Source organism: Balaenoptera borealis (genome assembly GCF_965194805.1).
Source record: "Balaenoptera borealis genome assembly, chromosome: 7".
Taxonomy (NCBI): domain Eukaryota; kingdom Metazoa; phylum Chordata; class Mammalia; order Artiodactyla; family Balaenopteridae; genus Balaenoptera; species Balaenoptera borealis.
In genome coordinates this window covers 28,577,929-28,601,612 of record NC_138864.1, presented here as the reverse complement: position 1 = coordinate 28,601,612, position 23,684 = coordinate 28,577,929, and the positions used below count along the sequence as shown (strand labels likewise).

Here is a 23,684-nt window from a genome sequence, read left to right as displayed (position 1 = left end):
TGTTCTTCATAAAAACATCTGGTTGTACTTTTAAGTCATTGCCAAATAAACACATGCTGGAAAATCTATTTTATGCCACACATGGTCACCCATGTAGATGTAGCTTAAAACTGTTTTCGTTTGAGGTCAACACCCTATTTTAGGAAGGAAAGTACAGATTTGTGAGTGTGCAGTGATTTTTTTAACAATACTACTGGAATGGCCATGGACGTTTGAACGTGTCTAGTTTCTTCCAGACAAGGAAGAGAATATGACAGACAGTGTTTTTGATAGTTCTCAGGTAGACAATGCAAAGACTGAAATAATGATGGTTGTGGAACAGATCAAATAGCTACTTATTTGTGCACAAAGACTGTTTGTGGTTTCTGGTTTCAGCTAATTTGGGTTGTTTTTTTTCTTTTTTACATTGACTCAGAGAGGTAATCAACTGAAAAGATGTGAAGAGAGAATTTCAGACTATTTGGTTGACTAGGTTTATTTATTAGTATAGGTAACCCCCAGATAACAATGGCTTAACACAGTAGAAGTTTCTTTTTTCACTCAAGCCTAATGCAGATGTTTCTGGTTGGTGGGCAGCTTTCCATATTGTCTTTCAGGGATCCAGGTTCTTTTAGTCATGTGGCTCTCCCAATCCGTAAGGCTCAAGACTACTGAAGGTTTTTCCTATCTAATCATAAGAGAGAGTTTAAAGGATTATGCTGGATATTTTTACATGCCAGGCCTGGTATTGTGTACTACACTTCTTTCCACATCTTATTGGCCATACCTAGTGAAAGGAAGGCTCAAAAATGTCCTCTAGCTGTGTAGCAGGAAATATAGATCATGGGTTTTGGTAAATGCAAAGTTATCTCTGCTGCTCTCAGGAGTGGAGTTAGGAAGTTCTTCAAATATTAAAACACAATATTTTATATTTCATTATATATCATGCAAGTGTCAGAACAGGATCATATAAACTATTTCAAAATAAGCATAACTGCACTTTGTCTCTCGTTTTCACAAAGGATATCAACTACCTATAAATTAACCCTCAAGTGTGCTTCTGAATATGTGTCATAGGCACTCATGAATATACCCACTACTGCCACACCATCTTTTATCTGCTTAGCAGCTTCTGGGTTCCACTATTTTCACTCACCATGTACCACTTATTGCTACATCTGCCACCATCTCCTGGTGGATCATCTGCTAGATTCTGGTGTATCTAAACTACTCTGCACATTTAAAGACAAGACAGTACAGACCTTTGCAATGTCAAATTTATACAGTGTTCTGTTGCAAAATGAAGAAAAGGCTGTTAGAGATGTACCCATATGTAGGGGAGACAAAATTTTACTCTACCTTCTTAGAGTCTCCACCTGGGCCTGGGAATTAAATGGACATAAAACAGATCAACAGGAGAAAAGCACATACATTTTTACACGTATATGGAAGCTTCCAAAAGAAAATACTCAAAAAGCCAATAGACCCAAGTGCTTATATATTATATACTAGGTGGAAAAAAGAAAAGCGATTGTGGAAAAATAACTAAAATCTATGGGAAGATAAAAGTAATTTTAACATTGTCTATTTGTACAGCTTTCTCTTGGCTTCCCATCTCTGGTGATAAGTTTTCTTTCCTCCTGGTATAGGGAGGAAATCTTTCACATGAGAGTTTTATCTATTATATGTGCTTCATCTTTATTTCTTTCTCCTCTCTCTAAAATGTCTATCCCTTTTTACTGAGAACAGTGGTGTTCAATTTAGAACAATCCCCAGTTTTTAAAAACTCTAATAAAACTCACCGAATCCCTGGGTCAAATTCATGCACTAGTGGTGAATGAGAGAATCTGTATGTAAGAATATAGGGAGAGGGATTATATGTGCCAGACTAGAGGGGGCAGCTACCATCTAACTTGAGCCAACAGTTGTCATAAAGGAATGCATACAGTGTGTTGCCAAATCTTATGATTTTCCAAGGAAGTTAGGAATTTGGATTTTTTATGTGCAATCTCCAGATTTTTAATTACTGGCATTTTACTCACTTTTTTTTAAAAAACAAAATGGGTTTCTAATGTGCAATGCCTGAATGAGGTCCATTTGGACCCTCAGTTATTTTTATGGATGGGAAATAAAGAGACTGCGTTCTCCATAGTTGGTTGTATTCCAGATTTAATAACCATTACATATTTAGAGGTTCACTCATTCATTCATTCAGTTTGTACATTCATTCAGTATTCTATTATTCAACAAATTTTGTACTATGTGCAATGCACACAATACTAAGATGAAAATAAATTATCTCTGCCGTCGAGGTGCTCATAACCAGTATGTATTATTAGAGACATATTAACAAGCAATTAAAATGCCTTTTTATAAGTGCATTAATGATAGAAGGAGTGATTAACTCTATCTGAGGATGATATTTAATGATAACTGGGAGTTTTCCAGGGAGAAAAGGCATGGAAAAAACAGTATAGAAAGCCTAGGTGGTTTAAAACAGCAGAGTACAGTTGGGAAAACCTGCAGAAGTTCTATATGGCTTGAGCAGAAGATGCTATTGGGAGTGGTGGAAACCAAAAAATATAGATTTGTGAGAATAAATAATACCTGATACAGCACTTATAAGATTGCTAAATACGAACATTGATCGTTATTATCACAACTATATTCATTAGCATATTATTTGATTACAAAACTGAGTCACAGAAAAGAACTATTTGTGATATGAGAATTTGATAATTCATATAGCAAATATAAATTTTATTTCACTAAAAGATGAGCACTTGTTATATTTTTATTCTGTCTTAGAGATTATTTCCTCTCTCAAGAAGGTAAAGGGATTGACTAGTAGAGCTGCTATTTTAGATTTAATTCTGAAAGAACAAGGATTAAGTAACATTAATGCTATCTGGGGAAAAGTGACCATGTCATTTAAATGTGTGTGTGATGGCCAAGGCAGAAAACACTGAGTGTGAGCAAAGATATCTCCCATACATTAGACATATGGGCTTCCTCAACTTCAAGGAAAAGACTTTACAGCTTAAAATTCTTGTGGCTAAAGAAGAGAGGGAGTATTTCCAAACTATAATTTCAAGATTAGTTCCTTTCAAGCAGGAAAAGGAAAAAGGTAAATTAGCTAAAAGACATGCTAAAAGTCCATATTAAAACACTCTATAATGTTGATGAAAAACTAAAATTATGACACAATAATTCCCTGCTAATATCACTATTAATTAATGTATGTTCCATATGCCAGACACCATAATCAATACAACCTGGGTATTAGTATACTTATTTTATGAAAAAGACCCAGGAGACTTAAACAAACTCAGCATTTCCCAAAATAATGTAATAAATATTATGGGATATATTGTAGGCTTTGTGGCTATGCAGTTAGAGTTCCAACCAAAGTATCTTTGATATAATTATTAACACTCATTTTGTTCTCAAATATAAAAGAATACAAACAAAAGTTAGTAGAGAATAAAATATCACTTCTTACCATTATTATGTAAGTATAACATACACCTTGGAACCAATCAACCTTCCTTTGCGGGTATTGAATAGAGTTCAGAACACTGCATTTCATAAATTTACAGACATGCCTTTGGAAAAAATAACTACATTTTGGAGAACACTTGAGATTATATCACCTAAAAAACAATGACAGGACTAGTGATGTTTAAAGTAGATAATAGGACCATTGAATAACTGAGGAAAATACCAATATTCCTTTTCAAATTCATGAAACAATAAGAATTGCAATGAGGCTTGTTTAGCTCCAGAGAACAAATTTGGGATGATGAGTGGACGATAAAGAGAAAGGCTATGGAGATGAATACCTCTATGAGCCAAGAAATGTCATAGATGTCATACATATGTCATATATATAATAATAATTTTTAAAGCCTGTGAGGAAAACGTTGTCTTCATTTTAAAGAGAAGAAAAGTGAGGGGTTTGGACAAATTATAAATAAGAGAGTTATTAAGCTGTAAGCAGACTTCCAGCTCTCTTCCCCATCAAACCATGTATACAAATAGAGTTCTCCAAGAATGGAGTGAAATGTCAACATATCCATTCGTGATCTTGGTTCCCTTATGTGCAAAAGTGAATACTGGAAGTGAATATTATGTTCTCTCTAGTTCCAGAAAAGATTGCCTCATGTTATTCTATTGGATTCATCACTATTTAGATTGCTTTCATATGTTCAGTTCATATATTTAAGTGTATGAATAAACTCTTTCATTATCACAACTTCAGGAAGTAGAGGGATTAGTGTAATTAACTTTGACTCTTTAAGACTATTTAAATCTCAGCAAAATATTTTCCAGCTTTCATTTTGTGACAGACTGACTAGGCATGACCCATATACTGGTTGATAATTTTAAGACTTCAAGGCCTGACTACTTCTCCAAACTACATAGACAATGAAACTTGCAAAGGAATATTTTATGGAAGCAAAAGAGAAAAAGAAACTTATTTGTGCTTGATTTTTTTTCTCTTCATTCTCTATTTGTCATCATAAACATTCTATTCAGGAAAAACAAAGCCAAAAACAGAGAGCCTTTTGCAGTGGTTAAGAATCGCCTGCCAATGAAGGGGTAAAGGGGTTCAAGCCCTGGTCCAGGAAGATCCCACATACCAGGGAGGAACTAAGCCCGTGCACCACAGCTACTGAGCCTGCGCTCTAGAACCCAAGAGCCACAACTACTGAGCCCACGAGCCACAACTACTGAAGCCCATGCACCGCAAGGAAGAGTAGCATTCCCCTCACCGCAGCTAGAGAAAGCCCAAGAGCAGCAACGAAGACCCAATGCAGCCAAAAATAAAATAAATAAATTTAAACGAACAAAAAAGACAGAGTGCCTTTTAACTGTGTACCTTTTCTATCAGGGGTAAATTAGCAATTTATTAAAAAAAATTTAGGCTCTTTGAAGTTTTTGGGGAGATTTCAGAAAAGAAGGTAATTAAAAACCCACCAACCAACCAAATAATAGACAAATACCTGTATGATTTTTAGTCTTACTGAAATAAATTGTATAATACTAAATAAACAGATCAACCAGAAAAATACTACTACTGTGTAAAATCTTTATCTGTTAGTTTGAAATCCTATATGAGGGAATTCATGTATTAATGGGATTTTTCCAGTTATAAGATTAAATAATATATGAGAAACCAATTATAAACTCTCATTTCCTCCAAGGGTTACTTAAGCCTTTGGTTCAAAAGACCTTGAGTTACTCACAAAAGATCTGTAGTTTTCAGACACGCAACCAGTGACTCAACAGGATGAGTAACAAACAGACCAGCCCTCTTTTCTCCCCTCATTACCCTCTGTTCTTCCCTGCTTAGCCAAAACACACAAATCAATTGATTGCTTTCAGCATGCCCTTCTGTTGTTTATTTTAGTTCTTGACTTTCAAAGATGCTTTAAAAAAAACTATAGTCTTTTCACACATTAAACTATATTTTAGAAGGAGTTGACTAACATAATCATTGAGAGGAAAAAAACATTATATAAGCATATAAATTTATATCTATCTATCTATCTGTCTATCCAGGTCCCGGGAGGAACTATGAAATCTGTACTGGAGGCGTTCTAAAGTTCATTTCAATATCATAAATCAAATCCTTGAACTTTTCTCTGAATCAGTTTTATAAGATGTTGAATTCAGAAAGAACTCAATGAGAAACTCTTGTCCATAGTTTGCCCCTTATAGTAATATCTCAAATAATCCTTAAGCCTAGTGTTCTTCCAGTTATTGAGATGGCTCCTTGAAGAAAAGAAAAAAATAATCCCTGATCTCATATAGTTTACATTGCAGTGAGCGGAAACTGACAATAGATATTATAAACAACTGCATAGTATTTTAAAGGATGATTACTATAGATGAAAATAAGACAGGGAAAGAAGGAAGAGTTTCTATTTAAATCAGAAGTTTACCAACTTCAAAAAGAAGGTGATAATTGAGCAAAAACTTGAAGGAGATGACGGATCAAGACGTGAACATCCAGGGGAAGAATGTTCCAGGCAGAGAGAATGGTCGTTTCAAAGGGACCGAGGCAGCACTGTGTTTGGCAGGATGTGCATGCCAGACAGTTTTGGACTTTAATATAAGATTCTGTAAGAATATACATCCTTAAGATTCAAAGGAATTAAATTCTCACAGTAGAATTTAAGCCATAATATCATGGTAGACACAGAGTCTTTTATTCATTCATTCATTCAAAGACCAAAAAGATAAATAACAAGCCTTTTATTGTCCTGAGCAATAGAAACACAAACATGAGTTAGTCAATAAGGAAACACTCATGTAAGCAAATCTTTACATTCTATGTTATAAGTGCCATAATAGAGTGTGTACAGAACTCTTTTAGATGATAGTAAGCTGGGTGACTAACCATCCTGGGGAAATCATGAATGTCTTCACTGAGCAAATGATGTTTGATTCCTGAAGAATGAGTAAGATTTTACAAGGAATAAATCAGAGAGAGGCTTTTTTGGACACAGAATCATATCTGTAAAAATGGAGGCATTAAAGAGACTATGAAGAAGCCTTGATTTTACTGGATGTGTGGTACATGAGAAGGAGAAAGGAGAAATGAGCAAAATGTGAGATACTGCATGCTAAGTTGTTTGGCCTCTCTTTTGTAAGGAGAATGTTTTAGCAGAAAACTGACAGAATCAGGTTTGTAAATTAGAACTATTTGATGGTGGGTTGGAGGATGAATTGTACCATCCAGGCAACCTTCTACATTTACCATCTGTTCATAAGAGATCCCTGTAGATACATGTATAAAGATGCTTTAATTCTTTAGGGAAAGGTTTATAACATTACAGAGGAATCTTACTGCAAGTGTTGAGTTGAACAGAAGTCAGAATAGGATAGATTACTTCCAAAAATATTCAAATCACAATCCCATGGGGTGTACGATGTGAGGATCCACAAGATTCTGTTCTAGATTTTGAACTATTTAATGAGGTATCGTAAGTAACTCTAAAGCAATATAAAATATTTGTTGAGTGCTTCTCGTATATCCTGTACTGTGCTTGTTCCTTTCATGCATTACCTCAAATACTCTTCATAACAGCTCTGAGGTAGTTACTATAACTTTCCACCTATTATAAATGAGGGAAATGATGTGTAGGAAGGTTAAATAACATCCATAGAAGTAACAACTTTACTGAAATCAGGTACCTTTGATTACAAGTACTTTGCTATACTACTTCCCTGAAAATTTGGCCTCTCTATATAAGAATCTCTAGTAGTTTGCCATTAAGGCATAGCACACCTAAGAAGTATTTTCTTTCTACAGTTTTGAACTTGCTCTAGTTATGCTTTGAGATCTGTTTGAGTGATTAGAAAGATATACTGAGGTTTATCATGGCAAGAACTTGTGAAGGGTATGAAATTTTGCTTTATTTGTAAGCAGAAAGGTTTGCTTCCCATAGCTTCATGGTTGCTGCTATAAGAACCATGGTTGCTCATGGTGGAAGATATGAGTCTCTTGGGTCAGAGACAAAGTACATTATTACTCAAGGGAACTGCAGAAGCCAGAGTGTCAGCATTCACACTGGTTCTTAAGTCCTGAATTTCAAAGAGTGATTCAAAGAGGCCATGTGATGCCTGCATATGCAGTGGGTTGAGTTATAAGAGAGGATCTTTGGGTTTAGGGAACTCAAATCTTTTATAAGCATTATTATGTCTGCCTGATTTTGCATTGGAGGGAGACTTTATTATATTGGACACTAAACAAACTAATCCCTTATTCTAGATACATTATTTCTATCTTTCAAGACTGTTCCCTACACAGAAATCCTTAAAGATAGTCTAGAACAAAGGTGGTCAGGTTCTGTGTTCACAAGACCAATAGAAATGCAAGAAATCCATGGAGAATTGTCTCCTAGTATCTCACTCAAAAGGAAACTGTGTCTAGATTATATGTGAGGAAATCTAACCAACCACCATTTATTTCTAACTTACATACCTAGAGTCCCATGGCACCCTTGAGATGCAAACATTTCCTAGAACTTAATTGGGTCATCTAAGCCAAGTTCAATTCCACTGCCACAGCTATATAGAAGCTTGTTGATTTCATTTCATGATTAATAAGGCTGTGTGGAATTGATTTTTAATCCAATATAGAAAACTCTCAATCCTTGGTAGATTTTGATGCCACCATTAAAGGATGATGTGCTTCAAAGGATTTTTCTAGCACTGGTGACTGGTTGAATCCTATATACCCTTGTTTTTCTCAGTGGTAGAGAGACACTATTGGCAAAATAATTTAAATTTTAAAGCACTTCTAATCTAGATAATGCTCCACATCATCCTGATTCTCTTAGGGTCATGAACGAAAATGTGAAAATTTTCTTTTTACCACCAAACACAATTTAATTTTTCCAATCAATGGATCAAGAAATCATTTCAATTTGTAAAGCCTATAACCTTAGATTGTTTTTCAGGTGGGCTATTGACACAAAAACTGAAGATCACGCAATTTCCTTAGCTGATTTTTGGATGAAATATAACATAAAGCATGCACATAAAATCATGAGAGCATCAGGAAAGAAGGAATAGCAAATAATATGCATGCAGTATGGCAGAAATATTTACCACATTGTGCAAATAACTTTGCAGGATTCCAATCAAACACAAATGGAGTTAATAGAAGAAATAGAGGATTGTGGGAATGTTGACGCTGCCACCACTTGAGAAATTCCAGATATGCAGCCAGAGGAACACAGTGAAGGTGACTTATCAATGAAAATGAAGAAAATGGTTGTGATAAAAAGGATGAAGCTGTCCCAGAGGTAGTGACATCATCAAAAACTTCTCTTTAAAGGAAATCTCAAAGACATGTAACCACGTTGAAAGTGCAAATGATAAAATATGGGAAGCTCATCCAGCCTAGAAAGAAACAGGACAATTTGCCATGGCACAGAAATGATCCTTGTTCTATATCTCAAATTACATGATGAGAAGAAAGCAAGCACTGTTCAAACTAATCTGGATAAGTTTTTTTTTATTACAAAGAAATAAAACATTTTGATTTTCATTTAAATTACAGTGAATCAAATAAATATCCTTTTATTACTTTTAAATTACCTATCCATATATATGTGTACATATATGATTGTTTATAATATAAATATATATTCCACATACCAGAGATTATTCTATAAGTATAAAGTATAAGTATCTTTCTATATTCCTCACAACTTATTTTGGGTACTCCTTACCTCTCACATAGAAAGCTATAAAAGTCTCTTTACCACTGTACCCTCCACTTTCTCACCTTGCTAGTCAACCCTTAGTGTCCCTTCATATGAATCTTTCTAAAATGCATCTGTAGTCATGTCATAGCCTAACTCAAAAGTGAATAATGAGAAACTGCTGTGTATTTCATTATACAAAAATATTTTTCCAACATCCTAATTTTGCTCATACTGCCTTCACCACCAGTTTCTCATTCTCCCCTTTTCTTCTTCCCTTTATTATATGAATGCATAAATTAATGAATAAATTAGCAAATATTAATGGTGAAATATTTCATATAAATGAAGTAAATTAAGGTAACATTCTCTAAAGTGTATTCTAACACACAAGGAAATGTGGAAAATAATCTACTGTACTGTTGGAAGGAAACATTAGAATTTTTATCTACACTTAAAAAATCTGAAATATAAAAGAGAAGCTAAGTTTTAATATTCATTTAGGCAGTGGCATTATTATGGGTCCTCATGTCAAACACTCACAAGCCACATGGAGGTCAGAGTAGGAATCCCACTGTACAGACAAGGGATATTTGCTTACATCCGGTATGTTGCATCATTTGCACATCATGTAAATATGATTGAAGTGAATTTATGTATTATATCATCTTGTTTAAACTAAATCTCTCTTTGTTAATTAAAAAAATAACTTTAAATTCAATGAAACAAGAGTGAAGAAAAACATAGGGGGAGCAATAAATGACATTAGACATGCATGCTTGATGCTGGTATTAGGAGCTAAAAATTGACCTACCAATAAGGCAGCCAAAAACCTTCAATATTATTCAGAAAAAGTTGTTGCAATGTGGATTTGCACGTATTATTATTAATAAAGAATTCCAGCTGAAGTGCATATTTTTCTTGGAGATATTAGCTCATGGTGGCTTGAAGATATCAGAGTTAGCAAAATGTCAATATTGTGTGATATTTTTAGCAATGTTGCAAATTAGGAGTATATTTGGAGCCTGACAAAATTTTACCAATTTGGCAATAAATGTATAATAGCAAAAGTCAAAAGTCTACATTTGATTAAGGTAATAATTGATATTTATACAGTAGAAATATGGCTAAAAGAGCTCATGTGTAATAATAGACAAGGCAAAATGCATTGCTTTGTTATTAATTTTTTGGTAGATATCAATTTTTTGGTAGATGTAGAGAAATGTTAAAGTTTTAAATAAACTATTACTAGAACTAACCATTTAGTATGAGGTTGTTGCACTATAGTTGGATAAAAGTGCAGGCTTTAAACATGCTTAGCTTATGGTATTTATTAGATTATATTTTGGTAACAAAAAATTTGAAGAATTACTTTTTTTGAACCACTAAAGGAAAAATTCACTAAAGAAAAAGGGCTCTCACACACACACAAAAATGACCACTCTAAAGAAGAAAAAATTAAGGGGGGGAAACCTAATGATAATCTCTGATAAAATGGCTGTTTTGTATTAAAAATAAACAAAGGAATCAAGAATTAGCTTATAGAAATAGCATCATATGTGACATATCAATACATTCACTTTCATTATTCATAGCAAGTTATTGCAGCAGAGATGGAGAAGTTTAAGACAGAAAGGGAAAAAAGTAATCATCAAAGTGGCTACTTTGGAGATTGAGGTGAGGAAACAGATCTTTAAAAATCATGTTTTATACAGAGGTGAGGAAAATAATGAGGATACATCTTCCTATACTTGTTTACTTGTTATTAAATATCACAGTGTTCAAAGAATTGTCAAGTTTAAGGATGAGTTATATAACTTTCCTTACAAAAAGAAAAGTCTTCCAAATATGTTTACCATTTCTGTAATATTCAAGTGCTTTGTGGAGGATAATAATAATAGAAAGTACTCTATCAGTCCCCTAGAGATCAATGTGGCATTTAATGATGAATAAGAAAGCAACTGCTTTCGGAAAAAAACTCATGCTATGGAGAGATGCATTTGGAAGTGTTTCCACCATTCTATGATTCAAATCACTGAACATTTGCCACCTACAAAAACTCTTATGTCAGCCCACTTGTACTGGAAAATAGAATTTTCTAATCAGTTTAAAAATCTTCCACATGAAAAGACTCAGCAGATTTTAAACTAACTGATTAAAAATGTAAAATGCAATACTTTCCTATTAGTTTGAAATAAAATTAGATTTACATCAAAGGTTAAGAACATTTTATGGCTGTCAATATTCAATACTTTTGAGCACTGGCAGATAAAACTAAAAGATGAGTTCATGATTTATTAACTACAAAATGATGTACTTCTTCCATTTAGTTCTACACATATTTGTGAGGGATCTATGGCATCTTTTCCATCTTTAACAACCACCAAGTTAAATATAAACTGACCTTTGACCCTGGCTATGAAAATATTATACTACACAATGCAAAAATTGGACTGCCAATAATAATGAAGCATATTCATTTGCTCTCACTATAGGTATTATTAAATAATATAATCAACGTTATATACCTAAATTATATAAAATTATATCTCTAATTATATAAAATATAATTAAGAGTTTAATATGTCAAATGCTTCTTGCATGATTAATAAGTTTTTAAAGAAACATTATTTGATTTATCTCTAGCAGATTCTTCATCTCATTATGAAATAGTATTAATAAAATAATAGAAAGCACTATGTACCATATTATTTATACTTTAAAGAGAGAAAAACATTTTATTGTAGTATATTCATGTCATTTTGCATTCAATAATATTTATGATAAATATAATACAATATGCATAACAATGTGATACAGTCTTTTTCATGTATCATTCTTTTAAATCTATTCTAATTTTTGTTTATATTTTATAGCATATATTATGCCATATTTGATAAATAGTTTATAAATATATAAATGTACATATATTGATAGACACCCACTAAAACCATTTTACTGATAAGATCAAAAAACTTTGGTACTTAAAAGCTTCATTTTATAGAAGTCACATCCTCCTTGAAGCTTTCTTTCTTTTCCCCTTTTTGGAAGTGTCTCTTCTCTCTCCTGAACTTTGATACTATTTTACTGAAACCTATCACCCACTCTGCTATGCTGTAGTTATTTTTATCCCTCCATTATCTTTGCTAGGTTACAAACAACCTAAGAATGGTTCTTGCTCACCTCTGGAGCTCCTCAGACATCAAGTGAGTACTGAGTGCATTGGTGGTGGCACTCAGAAATACATGTTGACTGAATCGTCTTAGGGTATACAAATATATACAGAGTAATGTTAAAAATAACTCTTTATCCTATTATAGAGCACTTTCTATTAGGTAAACAAGGATTAAATTGCAAATCACCTGGATTGCTTGCCAAAAAGTCTCCATAGGATACCCCACCTCAACTCCAAATATTTATAATTTAAATTGATGTTACACAATGATCCTGGCTTTGCTGATAATCTTCTCACGAGATATACACAAGAAACAGACACAGAAGCTGAAATATGACCTATGTGCATAATCACTCAATTAAACGGAAGAAAATGATTGGTTTCAACATTGAGTAACAATGTATTGACCAGTTGGCTTAAATTCCAGTAAAGACTGAATTTGTATAAATACTCAAAGCCATGCATTTATTAGTAGGCATTGCTATGGGCTTTAGGGAAGCTGGTCTAGATATGAACATCTTCAAGATTTTATTAATATGCACAGGTTTGTTTAACTTTCGATGTTTCCTTAGCTTTTAAGATATTTAAGGTTAAGTGTTATAAGGAATTTGAATCCCTGCTGAGATCCTTTTAAATCACTGAATATTATTTTTTCTTATTCTCTGATTCTCACTCTGTCTCTTCTTTTGTGCGTGTATTTAAATAAAGAAGAAAAACTCAGGACTTAATGTTGGATTATTTCAAACAAGGTTCTACTTTCGGTATTATTTTTTACCTTTAGGGCCCTCTTTTATTAATTTGTTTTAAAAAAACTCTATTATACAACAAAATGTTATATAAAATACTTAATTTAAGGCTATTGTTTTAATATTGGGCTATTTTAAATATGATTTATATGGACTTTTAGTCACACTACATACTCTGGGAGTGAGTTGCAGGATATGCCTATTTCTGCTTTTTGCTCTGGAGGTGCAGCATAACACAATTTACAATGATTCACAACTTAACCAAAAACAGAGCCTCTTTTTTTCTAATAAAAAGAAAAGCAATGAAAATAATTAAATAATTTAATGCAGAAAGGATGTTTCACTGATTTTTTTCGACTAGCATTTTAAAATACAATACAGCAAACTTTTACATGAAAAAATATAGCTTATTCAAATGTGCAAAATGATTTGATGGAAATGATCAGTAAGCTAAAGAAGAGAATTAATGAAACTGGCTTTTAACTGAAATAACCATTCTACATTATCGCTGTTAATGAAAGGACTGAAATAAGTTGTAGTAAAGCTGGGATCTCAACTTGTTCTTTAAGTTTGTTCTGCACAGCACAACACAGAACAATACTGAAATGTGAGTTAAAAGAAAAAAAAAATTGACTTAGTTTTAAACTTTTTTTCAAAATTACAATTTTACTTGTGAATGTAATTTATAGGGACAAACACATGAAATAATTATTGATAAATTTGTTCGTTTTAATAGTTTAATTTAGTTTTAGTTAAAAGTCTGTTTTCTCTTCAGTGTTTTCACACATCGCAGCAAAAGATTCAGATCTTTATTAACCCAGTGAATTTGCCTGAAAACACGCTTCCTGGGACACAACTGAGTAAAGCTTATGACAGCGACGTAGCTGGAAAAGCAGATGTCTGTTGCTTTCTGAGTAAAACAAAGGATTTTATCATCGACGCAAGTAAATGAATTTTAGCATTTATATTATTTATTTATTTTAGACATTACTTTTAAGACTCAGAGTTTAAAGAAAAGTAATTAAACCTAAGTGTTATATTAGATTTCTTGGTTAAAACCTTCTGCAGATAGTTATATAAACACTTAATTTCTAGAGAAGCTTCTCATTACTACCCTGCCTCACAATCCCAGTGTTGCCACAAATGTTTCCTGAAAAAATAAAAATTTTTGTTTATTAATTTGGCATGAGAGTCACCCCATTCTTTTCAGAGAAAAAAGTGTTCTCTGAGTAATAAGAAAGATGATCCAGAATACATGTTTTTGTATTAATTTCAAGAAAAATAATTCAAAAAATTCTGTCTAAATGAAAAGTTTCTGAAAGAAAAGAATTAATAAATTATTCACTTAAGGCAGGGAATATATGCTGTGCTGTGTTCCCCATAGCACCCTGTGCCTCAGCAGGTGGCTTGCACAGTAGGTCCTCAGTAAGTTCAAAGAAAAAGTGGAGCAGTGTCTCTCAGTTAAAACCCAAATTAAAAAAAAAACTTTGTTTTCAAAATCATAACTGAACCAGGGTCAATCACAGATGCAAATGATATTTCTGAATTCCTCTGAAATAGGGTCCATTTATTTTCTTACCAGGATGCTCTTTACTCAGGTTATGGTTTCTATACTTAAGCACAAATTCCACTTAAATTCCCTATTTCTCATATCCCTGTTATCCTTGGTAATTGCCTAAGATGAAAGCTCCTGCAAATATGTGTTTATCCTCTTTTCTTTTTTCTATTCTCATCTCCATACTGCTCCAGGTTTCCTCTCCCTTAATCTAACCTCACACTCTTCTTGCATTCTCACACCTTTCAATTATGGATTGTGAAATCCCCATTATGTGGCAAACAAACAAACAAACAAATAAATAAAATCTCTTTTAAAATTTCTTTTGTGACATTTCTCTACCTCTTGCTTTAACTGAAATGTACTGTCCTGTGGGACAACCACAGCATGCCTCAAGCTGATGTTACTCATTCACCCACACATCTCATATCTCTGGGTCAGGAAGTGGGAAGCCAGCATTCTTCTCACTCCCCAAGCCAATCCCTGACCATTACTCCAGTTCTCTTTAGAAACTTCCCTTGCTCATTTGGAGCTAAGGATATTTGGCTCCTTACCAAATATACTAATCACTCTTCCTCAAGCCCTGGGGACTTGAATATATCACTCAGTGTTTCTCCCTATATCAAGTCCTGCCACCATCTCTTAGGTTACTTCAATATTCACATTACGGCCCATCCAGCACCCCACAAGCTCAGTCCCTCTACATTATCTAGTGTAAATCCTGGTACCTAAATTCTTGTGACTTTAAAATTTACTTCCACCCACACACTCCTGTAGCCACACCCAGAACTTCATTAGCATCTAGAACAATTCCACTTCTGCACACTTAATCTCAGACATCTCGCTCCTACGTTCTTTTCACCTCTTTTACTCAGTTATCCCTACTACTATACTGTTTTGTCAACATCACCAGGGTTACACATCCACTGGTTGATTTTTCTCTCAATGATTCACCTCTTCTCTTTACTTCCCTATCTAGCATTATGACGCATCTTTCAACCCCTCCGTGATAATATCCTCAGATAACTTGCCTTGTTGTTCTTCTATAACTTTTACCCAGGAAAACTCAACATGAGATAAATCCAATAGTTGATATTTCCTGCTACACCTGGGCTAATGAGTATTGTTAGAGAAAATCACATGAGCTGGCATATTAACCCTAAATTTTACTTGTCTCATTATACTTTCTGGTAATCCTTCAAAATTTCTCTAGTTAAATCTTTCTTTCATTGCCAACTTGGCTATTTGAAATTTGCTCCAGTATCATCTCAAATCTCCTAAATCTTTCCTCTTATCAGATGAATTCAACTTATGTATTTGAGGAAAAATATAAGCAATGAAGAGGGAATTTCCTTCTGTCGTTATATGTAGACAGTTGGTTCTTTGCAACCTATTCCTTCTTTCTGCTCTCTTGTCATAAAGGAAGATGTATGCTTTCTTTCATCTACTTCCATTCCTTTCAACTTTATTCTGAATTCTATTTTTTACCCTCTTCAGACATCTTGCTATGCTTTTTACACCTTTTTTCTTATATTTTTTCTTCTTTTCTGCTGCTTCCATTAAGTTTTCAGTAGTCTCTTAAGCCTTTCCTATGTTAATAAACTTCACTCCTGACTGATGTCTCTTTCCTTTAACTGTCTTCCTTTTGACCTTTTATAGAATGTCTCACTTCTCCTCTAACGGGCCAAACATCTTTAAAGAACTCTCTACACCACTTTTTCCACCCCTGCACCTCCATTTATTCTTGAACAAAGTTCAGTATAAGTACTGACAAATCACAACACCAAGACATGTCACCATACATAGCAATCTTATTTATTGTTAAATACAATACCATATTTTGGCCCTCGTCTCATATAATCTCCCTTTAGCATTTAGAACATTTAGTAACATTCCCTACTTTTTAAACACTCTCATCCTTTGATTCCTATGACACTATATTCTACTGGTTTTCCCCATCTCTGTGATCCTCCTTGTCATCGTCCTGCCTCTCCAACTCCTCCTCTTCCTCTATGTTCTTCTTTTATGACATACCTTCTTCCTCTATTCTGTCCATGTGTGTGTTTTTCAGGGCTATTTAGGTTTCCTTTTCTTCATACTGTTCATATTCTACCCGAGCAATCTTATCTATCTCTTGGCTACAATTACAAAACATGTTCTGATGATCGCCAAATATATACACAAACTCAAACACTGTGACTAGACACCAGACCAATACATCTACTTTATTGAAATATTCACAATTAACAATAAATTTAGTTATTCAAATCTGGACTGGTTATTTTTTCCCCAAATCTACTTTTACTTAAACTTTTGTGTTAAAGTAATCTAGGGGGCAGAAGGAGCCAAGCACTGCAGTATAGAATCCTCAACCCCCTAATTATCATCGACTATTTTGCAGGACATCAAAAACACCCTCACGTGTGATAAATTTGTTGCCATCTATCTTTCAAAAAACTGTGTGATAGGCATGACTTATTGACTCATTTTGCCACAACTTCCACCTCTGACCAATCACCAAAACCTACAGATTTTAAATCTCTGCTATATTCATCCCATTCCCATTATCGCTATCTCAGGTTACTTCCCCATTACCTTTCCTCTAGACTTTTGCACTTACCTCCTCATTTGTCTTCTTGTCTCCAGAACTCTTCCACAATTTTCCCTTCACTGACTTGGTAATGTTATTAAAGTACAAATAGAACACTATAATTATTTTATATCTATCTATCATTTATCATCTATCAATGGCATCCCACTTACAACTCTCTGACAGCTTCCAATTCCCTCACAGTAAAATCCAAACTCTTTAAACTGACATACAAATCTCTTTAAGATGTGGTTCCTGTTTATTTCTCCAGACTCAAAAGGAACCACCCTCCATTACATGCTATTTATTTTAGTCAAAATATACATCTCCTAAGGCAAAACTATCTTTTGCCTGTGGGCCTTTGCACATATCATGTCTTTTTCCTTCTTTATTCCTCTTCATGTGACCAACCCCTTCACATCTTTCAGGCATTAGTTAAGAAATAATTCCCTCCAAGAAGAATTTTCAGTATCCATCCTGATCCCAACGTTTGGTAAAATGCCTTTCTTATGTATTTTTACATCACTCTTCAGCAATTTTATTTCCCTGGTTGAATCTCTTGACACAAGGCTTATGCCTGATTCAGTTTTTTTCCCTCTTGATTTTATCTCTATGAATGTTCCTACACCAACAGACTCTTGGGTGTATTTCTAATTATTCACCCAACTCTTTAAGCCTGTATGCTTCTTATTTCAATTTTCTGGTGCTGCATAATAAATCACTCAAAAATATAGCTGCTTAAAACACTGAGTTTTGTTTCTCATAATTCTGTGGGTTGGCTGAATGATTCATCTGCTATTTTGCCTGGGTTCACTCATATGACTGAATTCCAAAGGTGTGTTCATGTCTATTCCAAAATAAAAAACATGTTAACCTCTGAAACCTAGTCTAACAACCAGTCCCTAGATGAATCCAACTGATTAAATTGAACCACAAATTGTTTGACACGTCAATACTGATACTGGAACTCTTTCTCCTTTGTATCCTTCATGCCAAAATAAGGGGTAAAAAAGTTTTTCTTGGGCTAGGGGGAATGGAGAGAATCACAGAATTATTCAATCAAGTTTAAGTTCCATTAGTATGGCTGTAAGAGACTTCTTAGGAGACATTATAATAAACAACCACTCAATGGTTAAACCTATTAATATTCCCTCTAGGTTTGATCCACCACCACACTTTGAGACTTATTGTCCTATTTGGAAGGGATATGTAACCTCTACTTCAATTTGAAAGAAGTTCTGCATTGGGTTATTCTTGTTTCTTCTTATGATTTAATTTTGCTTGACTCATTATTCCATAAAATTGAAAAAAAATACAAAAACTTGAAGGAAATTAATTTGTTATGGACTGATTCTTTTGCCCATATTAAATCCATTAGCTAATATTTGTTAGTACATACTTTTAAAAAGAGTTGCCTATCAATAATAGTGACTTTCCCCAAATTAAGAATAATATTTCTCCCTCTAATTCAACAGCCTTAGTGACTCAGGGCTTTCTAAGAATATCCCCAATATTTCATTCACTTTAAAAGACATTCTTTGTTAAAAATGATGAGAATTTCTTAAAAATGCCCAGACTTAATGGAACTAATCTTGCCCACTATAACAAAATTTTTAAAAATATTGTTTTTATTAGTGTCTGTGTTTTTCTTCCCTTCATCCATACTTTATTCTCTTGTCTTCACTTAAAACAGCTAATTATTTTACAGCCAGGTCTTAGGCTAGCCCAGAAGGGAATTAGTTGCTGTTGAACTTAGTAGCATATAAAAATACCTTTTCAGAGGCAATATGCCTTCTTTGACAACAAGGACATCTTCTTGATAAAGTTTACCGTGGTGCCAGATCAAAATTATACCAAACCTATTTTATGATTTTTGGTAAACTCATAATAACTAATGAGGTTGGATATAAACAAACAAAAAAGTTTTTTTTCTGTTAACAAAAAATAGACACGTATTGTAATCACAATACAATCTCTGGGACTGATGGTCCCTGTAATCTTTGGGAATAATTTTCAATGAAAATGTTTGAGAGCAAAATGCAGTTCAATAAAAATAGAAGTCTGAATTGTGAAACATTTTGAAAAGGAAATAAGTCAACTATTAGTGTTTGCTATTTCGTTTCATGTTTTAAATCTTTTCCTTGTGAGGTAGTGAAGAAATAAAAATTGGGACACTTACACTCCTGCTTTTTTCTTTTCCTTCAATTAAAGATTCATGCCATGCTTGTTAATTGTGTGACTTTGGGTAGATGACATCATTTCCCACTTAGGTTCTTTATAAAATAGAAGAGTTAAAATATGAAATTCTAAAATCTTTCAAAATTCAAAAGATATGTTTCTATATGCTTATGGTAATTATAATTTATGGATTATCTCTTAACTAGGTTCTGGTGTAATAATATCTACCAAAAATTTTAATTATGAAACTGATCCCAGAAGGTTTCTACTAATAATTGATACTGAAGGTCTCTCAAGACATGTTTTGACTGTTAATATCATTGATGTTCCGGAACCTCCGGGCTGTACTGCTGATCCAGTTTTCTTCAGGTACAGGTATGATCATTTCTTATGGTTTACTTTCAACAGCTATATATAATGAAAGATGCCAGGCATGTTTCTCCAGTCGGATATGTTCAGTGATTTTTTTATTATGCAAATATACAAAAACATGTGCAGATATACATGTATATAAGAAAACATATAACCTCTCTATGGAATGGTCTGGAAAAAATGTTTATCATGTAGAAATTCTCACTTCTCAATTAAGAGGTTAGAAAGCAAATACATTAAAAACAGCAATAGAGGTTCTTAAAAAGACTTACTACAAGAAAAGTGAGGCAGGAGAGAAAAAATAAATAAATAAAAGGCCTGGACAACATAATACATAAATTTAAACCCTTATTTGTGAAAATGCCTCAAAGAATAATTTATTTTTAAAACCCTTAGGGTTCAAAGGGTATTTTCATATTACAAAAGCAAACAATGTGTGTGTGTATTTGTGTATAAGGGCTGACCAAGTTAGACATCGGGAAGCTTTCTCTAAAGAACTGACAATTTACTTTAGATCCAAACTCTGATATAAGTAAATAAACAAGAGAGGGAAGAGTATCTTCATGTCAAAGGAATTGTATGTACAAATGCCTTGAGACAATATAGAACAAGGTAAGAAGAATTGAAAATCTAGTGACTGAAATGGAGAGATCACTAAGCAATATGACACAAAATGAATACTGAAAGGTAATACAGGTATTTTAAGGGTGCTGATCTTTGCCCTAAGGGCAGTGGGAATCCTTTGAAATATTATAAGCAACTAGGTGTTTTAAATAGATACATCTGGTTGAGTGGAGAGAAATATTTGAAGGGGACAAAGGTAGAAGAGGTGTCAACAGATGCTGTGAAGGGTCAGAGTAAATATGTTGGGTTTTGAAGTCCAAAAGGCAAGATCAAAAATATTACTTATGTAGTACTCATATAACAATGGAGGAAGCAACTTTCTATACATTTTTATTGAGAAATAAAAATTTTAAATATAATAATACTAAAAATTCGTTATAATTTTTTTTAATTTCCTTTTAGTGGTTGGAGGGGTTAAATAACTCAACAGCAGCGAGTGGTTTTCCTTGCTTGGATAACAAATGAGCCACTCAGAATCTTATTTTGGTTGCAGCTTCATTTTGATTTATTTTTGTGAATAAAATCTGTCATCATGGGATATTTTGTTATACATTTACCATTTTTTCTGACCATTGTTTTCCTGTCAAATCGGAATATAGTGGTAAGTGCTTAGTCTTCTTTTATACATCATATTCCTTTATCAGCTATAATGCTTCCGTATAATAAGCTTGATGCTTTGCAACATCTGTCGTGCCTTAAAAGAATCCACACTCCATCATACCTTAAAAGTGTGGCATTCAAAGTTCACATTTCTCTTCTTTTCTTACTTGGCCATGATGCGTAGGCATGGTAACAAAAAATAACATGGTGCTTGGAATGCTATTGTGACTGGATTACTGCAATTTATACTATGTGAAGTGATGAGAGCATCATTTATGGTCTTTATCTCTGTTATCAAATCTGCCAGCATAGCAAGAATGCAGCAATAGATGATGCAGAAACAAGTGGGTGTGTAAGTGTTGTTAATACTTGATAAGCAATGAAATTTGAATTTCATGTGTCACAAAATATTACTCTTTCTTTTGATTTTTTAAAACCATTTAAATGTGCAAAACCATTCTTTGATCGGAAGACCATATAAAAACAGGCAGCAGTGTAGATTTGACTCATGGGCAGTAGTTTGAAGACCCATGGAGTAGAGAGAGGAAGGCCAGTAGTTATCAAGTTATTTCAGACTAGAAATGGTAGAGTTTGGCCAAGGAAGGTGACGGAGATAAAAATAAAAAGACATTCTTGAGATATTTAAATGGTAAATGAATCTGGTATTGAATTAAATATAAAGGAAGAGAGGAGAACTATGAGGTTTATGATTTGCATAACTGGTTTGGAGATTCTCAGTTAGGATAGGAAAATCTAGAAATAGACCAAATTTGCAGAGAAAAATTATGAGTTCACTTTTGAACATTTCATGCTTCATATGCGTTTGTTATATCAAAGGAGAGATTTAAATAAGCAGTGGAGCTCATAGGTCTTGCCTAGGTCTATACATGTTTTGTAATTGAAAACGCGAACTTGGATGAGATTACTCAGCTAGAGAGTAGAGAATTAGAAGAAAGGAGAGCATAGGGCCAAACCTTGAGGAACTCCTACACTTAATTATGTAGGGAAGAAGCTCAGCCTGCCAAGGACAGCAAGGAGCAGCTCAAGTGGTGGTAGAAAAAAGAGAAAGTTGTACCCTGAATGGCAAAGGGAGAGAGTGTTGAAAGAGAGTGCTAGTGGTTAGTAGACTTGAATTCCACAATCAAGTAAGATGATGTTAAAATGTCCATTGCATTTAGTTAGTGATATGGGGATAATGAAACCTAATGAACCTACTGAAAACTGTTTTATTGGTATTATAGGGGAGGAAACCAGAACAGAGCAGAATTAGGAGTGAGATTATGAAAACAAAAACCACGTTTCAGAAATCTGCATATGAAACTGGAGAGAAGGCAGTGGCAGAACTATTTTGGATTGAAAGCTTTGTCTGGTGCATTTGGTTTTAAAGGGAGACACCTGAGTAATTTTACAAAAAAGTGGGGATAATTCATTAACTTGGTGATTGAAGATACATGAACGAGAAAAAGAGAGATGGGATCAAAGCCCAGGCGGAATTAATCAATCTAATCTGCTCATCTCAAAAATTTAGATGTCTATATTTACATTTTCAATTTATTTTCATACTTAACAAATTCAAAATGCCTTGAAGCTTTGACTTTTCTTTCAGACTAGCAGCTCTAATCTCTGAAAAACAAGTAGTGAATTGAAGGTCCCAGTTTATTTGGTTGTGTGCCTGACAGAAATTTTCTTTATCATTCCAATTAAAATACAGTATTTTGAAAACACACTGTCATCCCTTGATTTAACACCCCACTTATATCAATGGACAGATATACCAGACAGAAAATCAATAAGGAAACACTGGCCTTAAATGACACATTTGTGAAGATAAACTTAATAGATACATAGAGAACATTCTATCCAAAAGCAGCAGAATACACATTCTTTTCACATGCACATGGGACATTCTCCAGGATGTGTCCATCAACAGAGGAATGGATAAAGAAATTGTGGTACACACATACAATGGAATATTACTCAGCCATAAAAAAGAATGAAATAATGCCATTTGCAGTGACATGGAGGGACCTAGAGATTGTCATACTGAGTGAAGTAAGCCAGACAGAGAAAGACAAAAATCATATGATATCACTTATATGTGGAATATTTTAAAAAATGGTATAAATGAACCTATTTACAAAACAGAGAGTCACAGATGTAGAAAACAAACTTCCGGTTGCCAAGGGGGAAAGGGTGGAGGAGGGATAAATTGGGAGACTGGGAATGACATATACACACTACTATATATAAAATAGATAACTAATAAGAACCTACTGTATAGCACTTGACTCTACTCAATACTCTGTAATGACCTATATGGGAAAAGAATCTAAAAAAGAGTGGATATATGTATATGTATAACTGATTCACTTTGCTGTATAGCAGAAACTAACACAAAATTATAAATCAACTATACTCCAATAAAAATTAATTAATAAAAAATACACATGTTCAATAATGATATTGGCTATGGATGTGAATAAGCAACCTGAATTCCTTCATAGTTTTTTTTTTTCCTTTCTCTCTTGATCAATGGGTAAGACTCTAGATAATCTCTCCCAAGCTCTCCTGGGCTCTCAGCCCTCTTCTATGTCACACTGAGGGCCCTTGAGTCTTTTCTGTTTCCCATTCCCAGTGCTCTGTC

At 33.7% G+C, this 23,684-nt stretch overlaps 1 protein-coding gene across 1 annotated transcript in view; it reads left to right on the top strand.

Annotated features, from left to right (window-relative positions):
* Positions 1-5,971: 5,971 nt before the first annotated feature.
* Positions 5,972-23,684, top strand: part of LOC309632662 (cadherin-23-like) — a gene marked incomplete at its 5' end in the record, with an annotated part of 102,183 nt that continues 84,470 nt past the window's right edge. Inside the window, 4 exon segments of the mRNA XM_082400421.1 lie at positions 5,972-6,107; positions 12,351-12,406; positions 13,858-14,065; positions 19,651-19,857. Coding sequence (XP_082256547.1) covers positions 5,972-6,107; positions 12,351-12,406; positions 13,858-14,065; positions 19,651-19,857 — 607 coding nt within the window.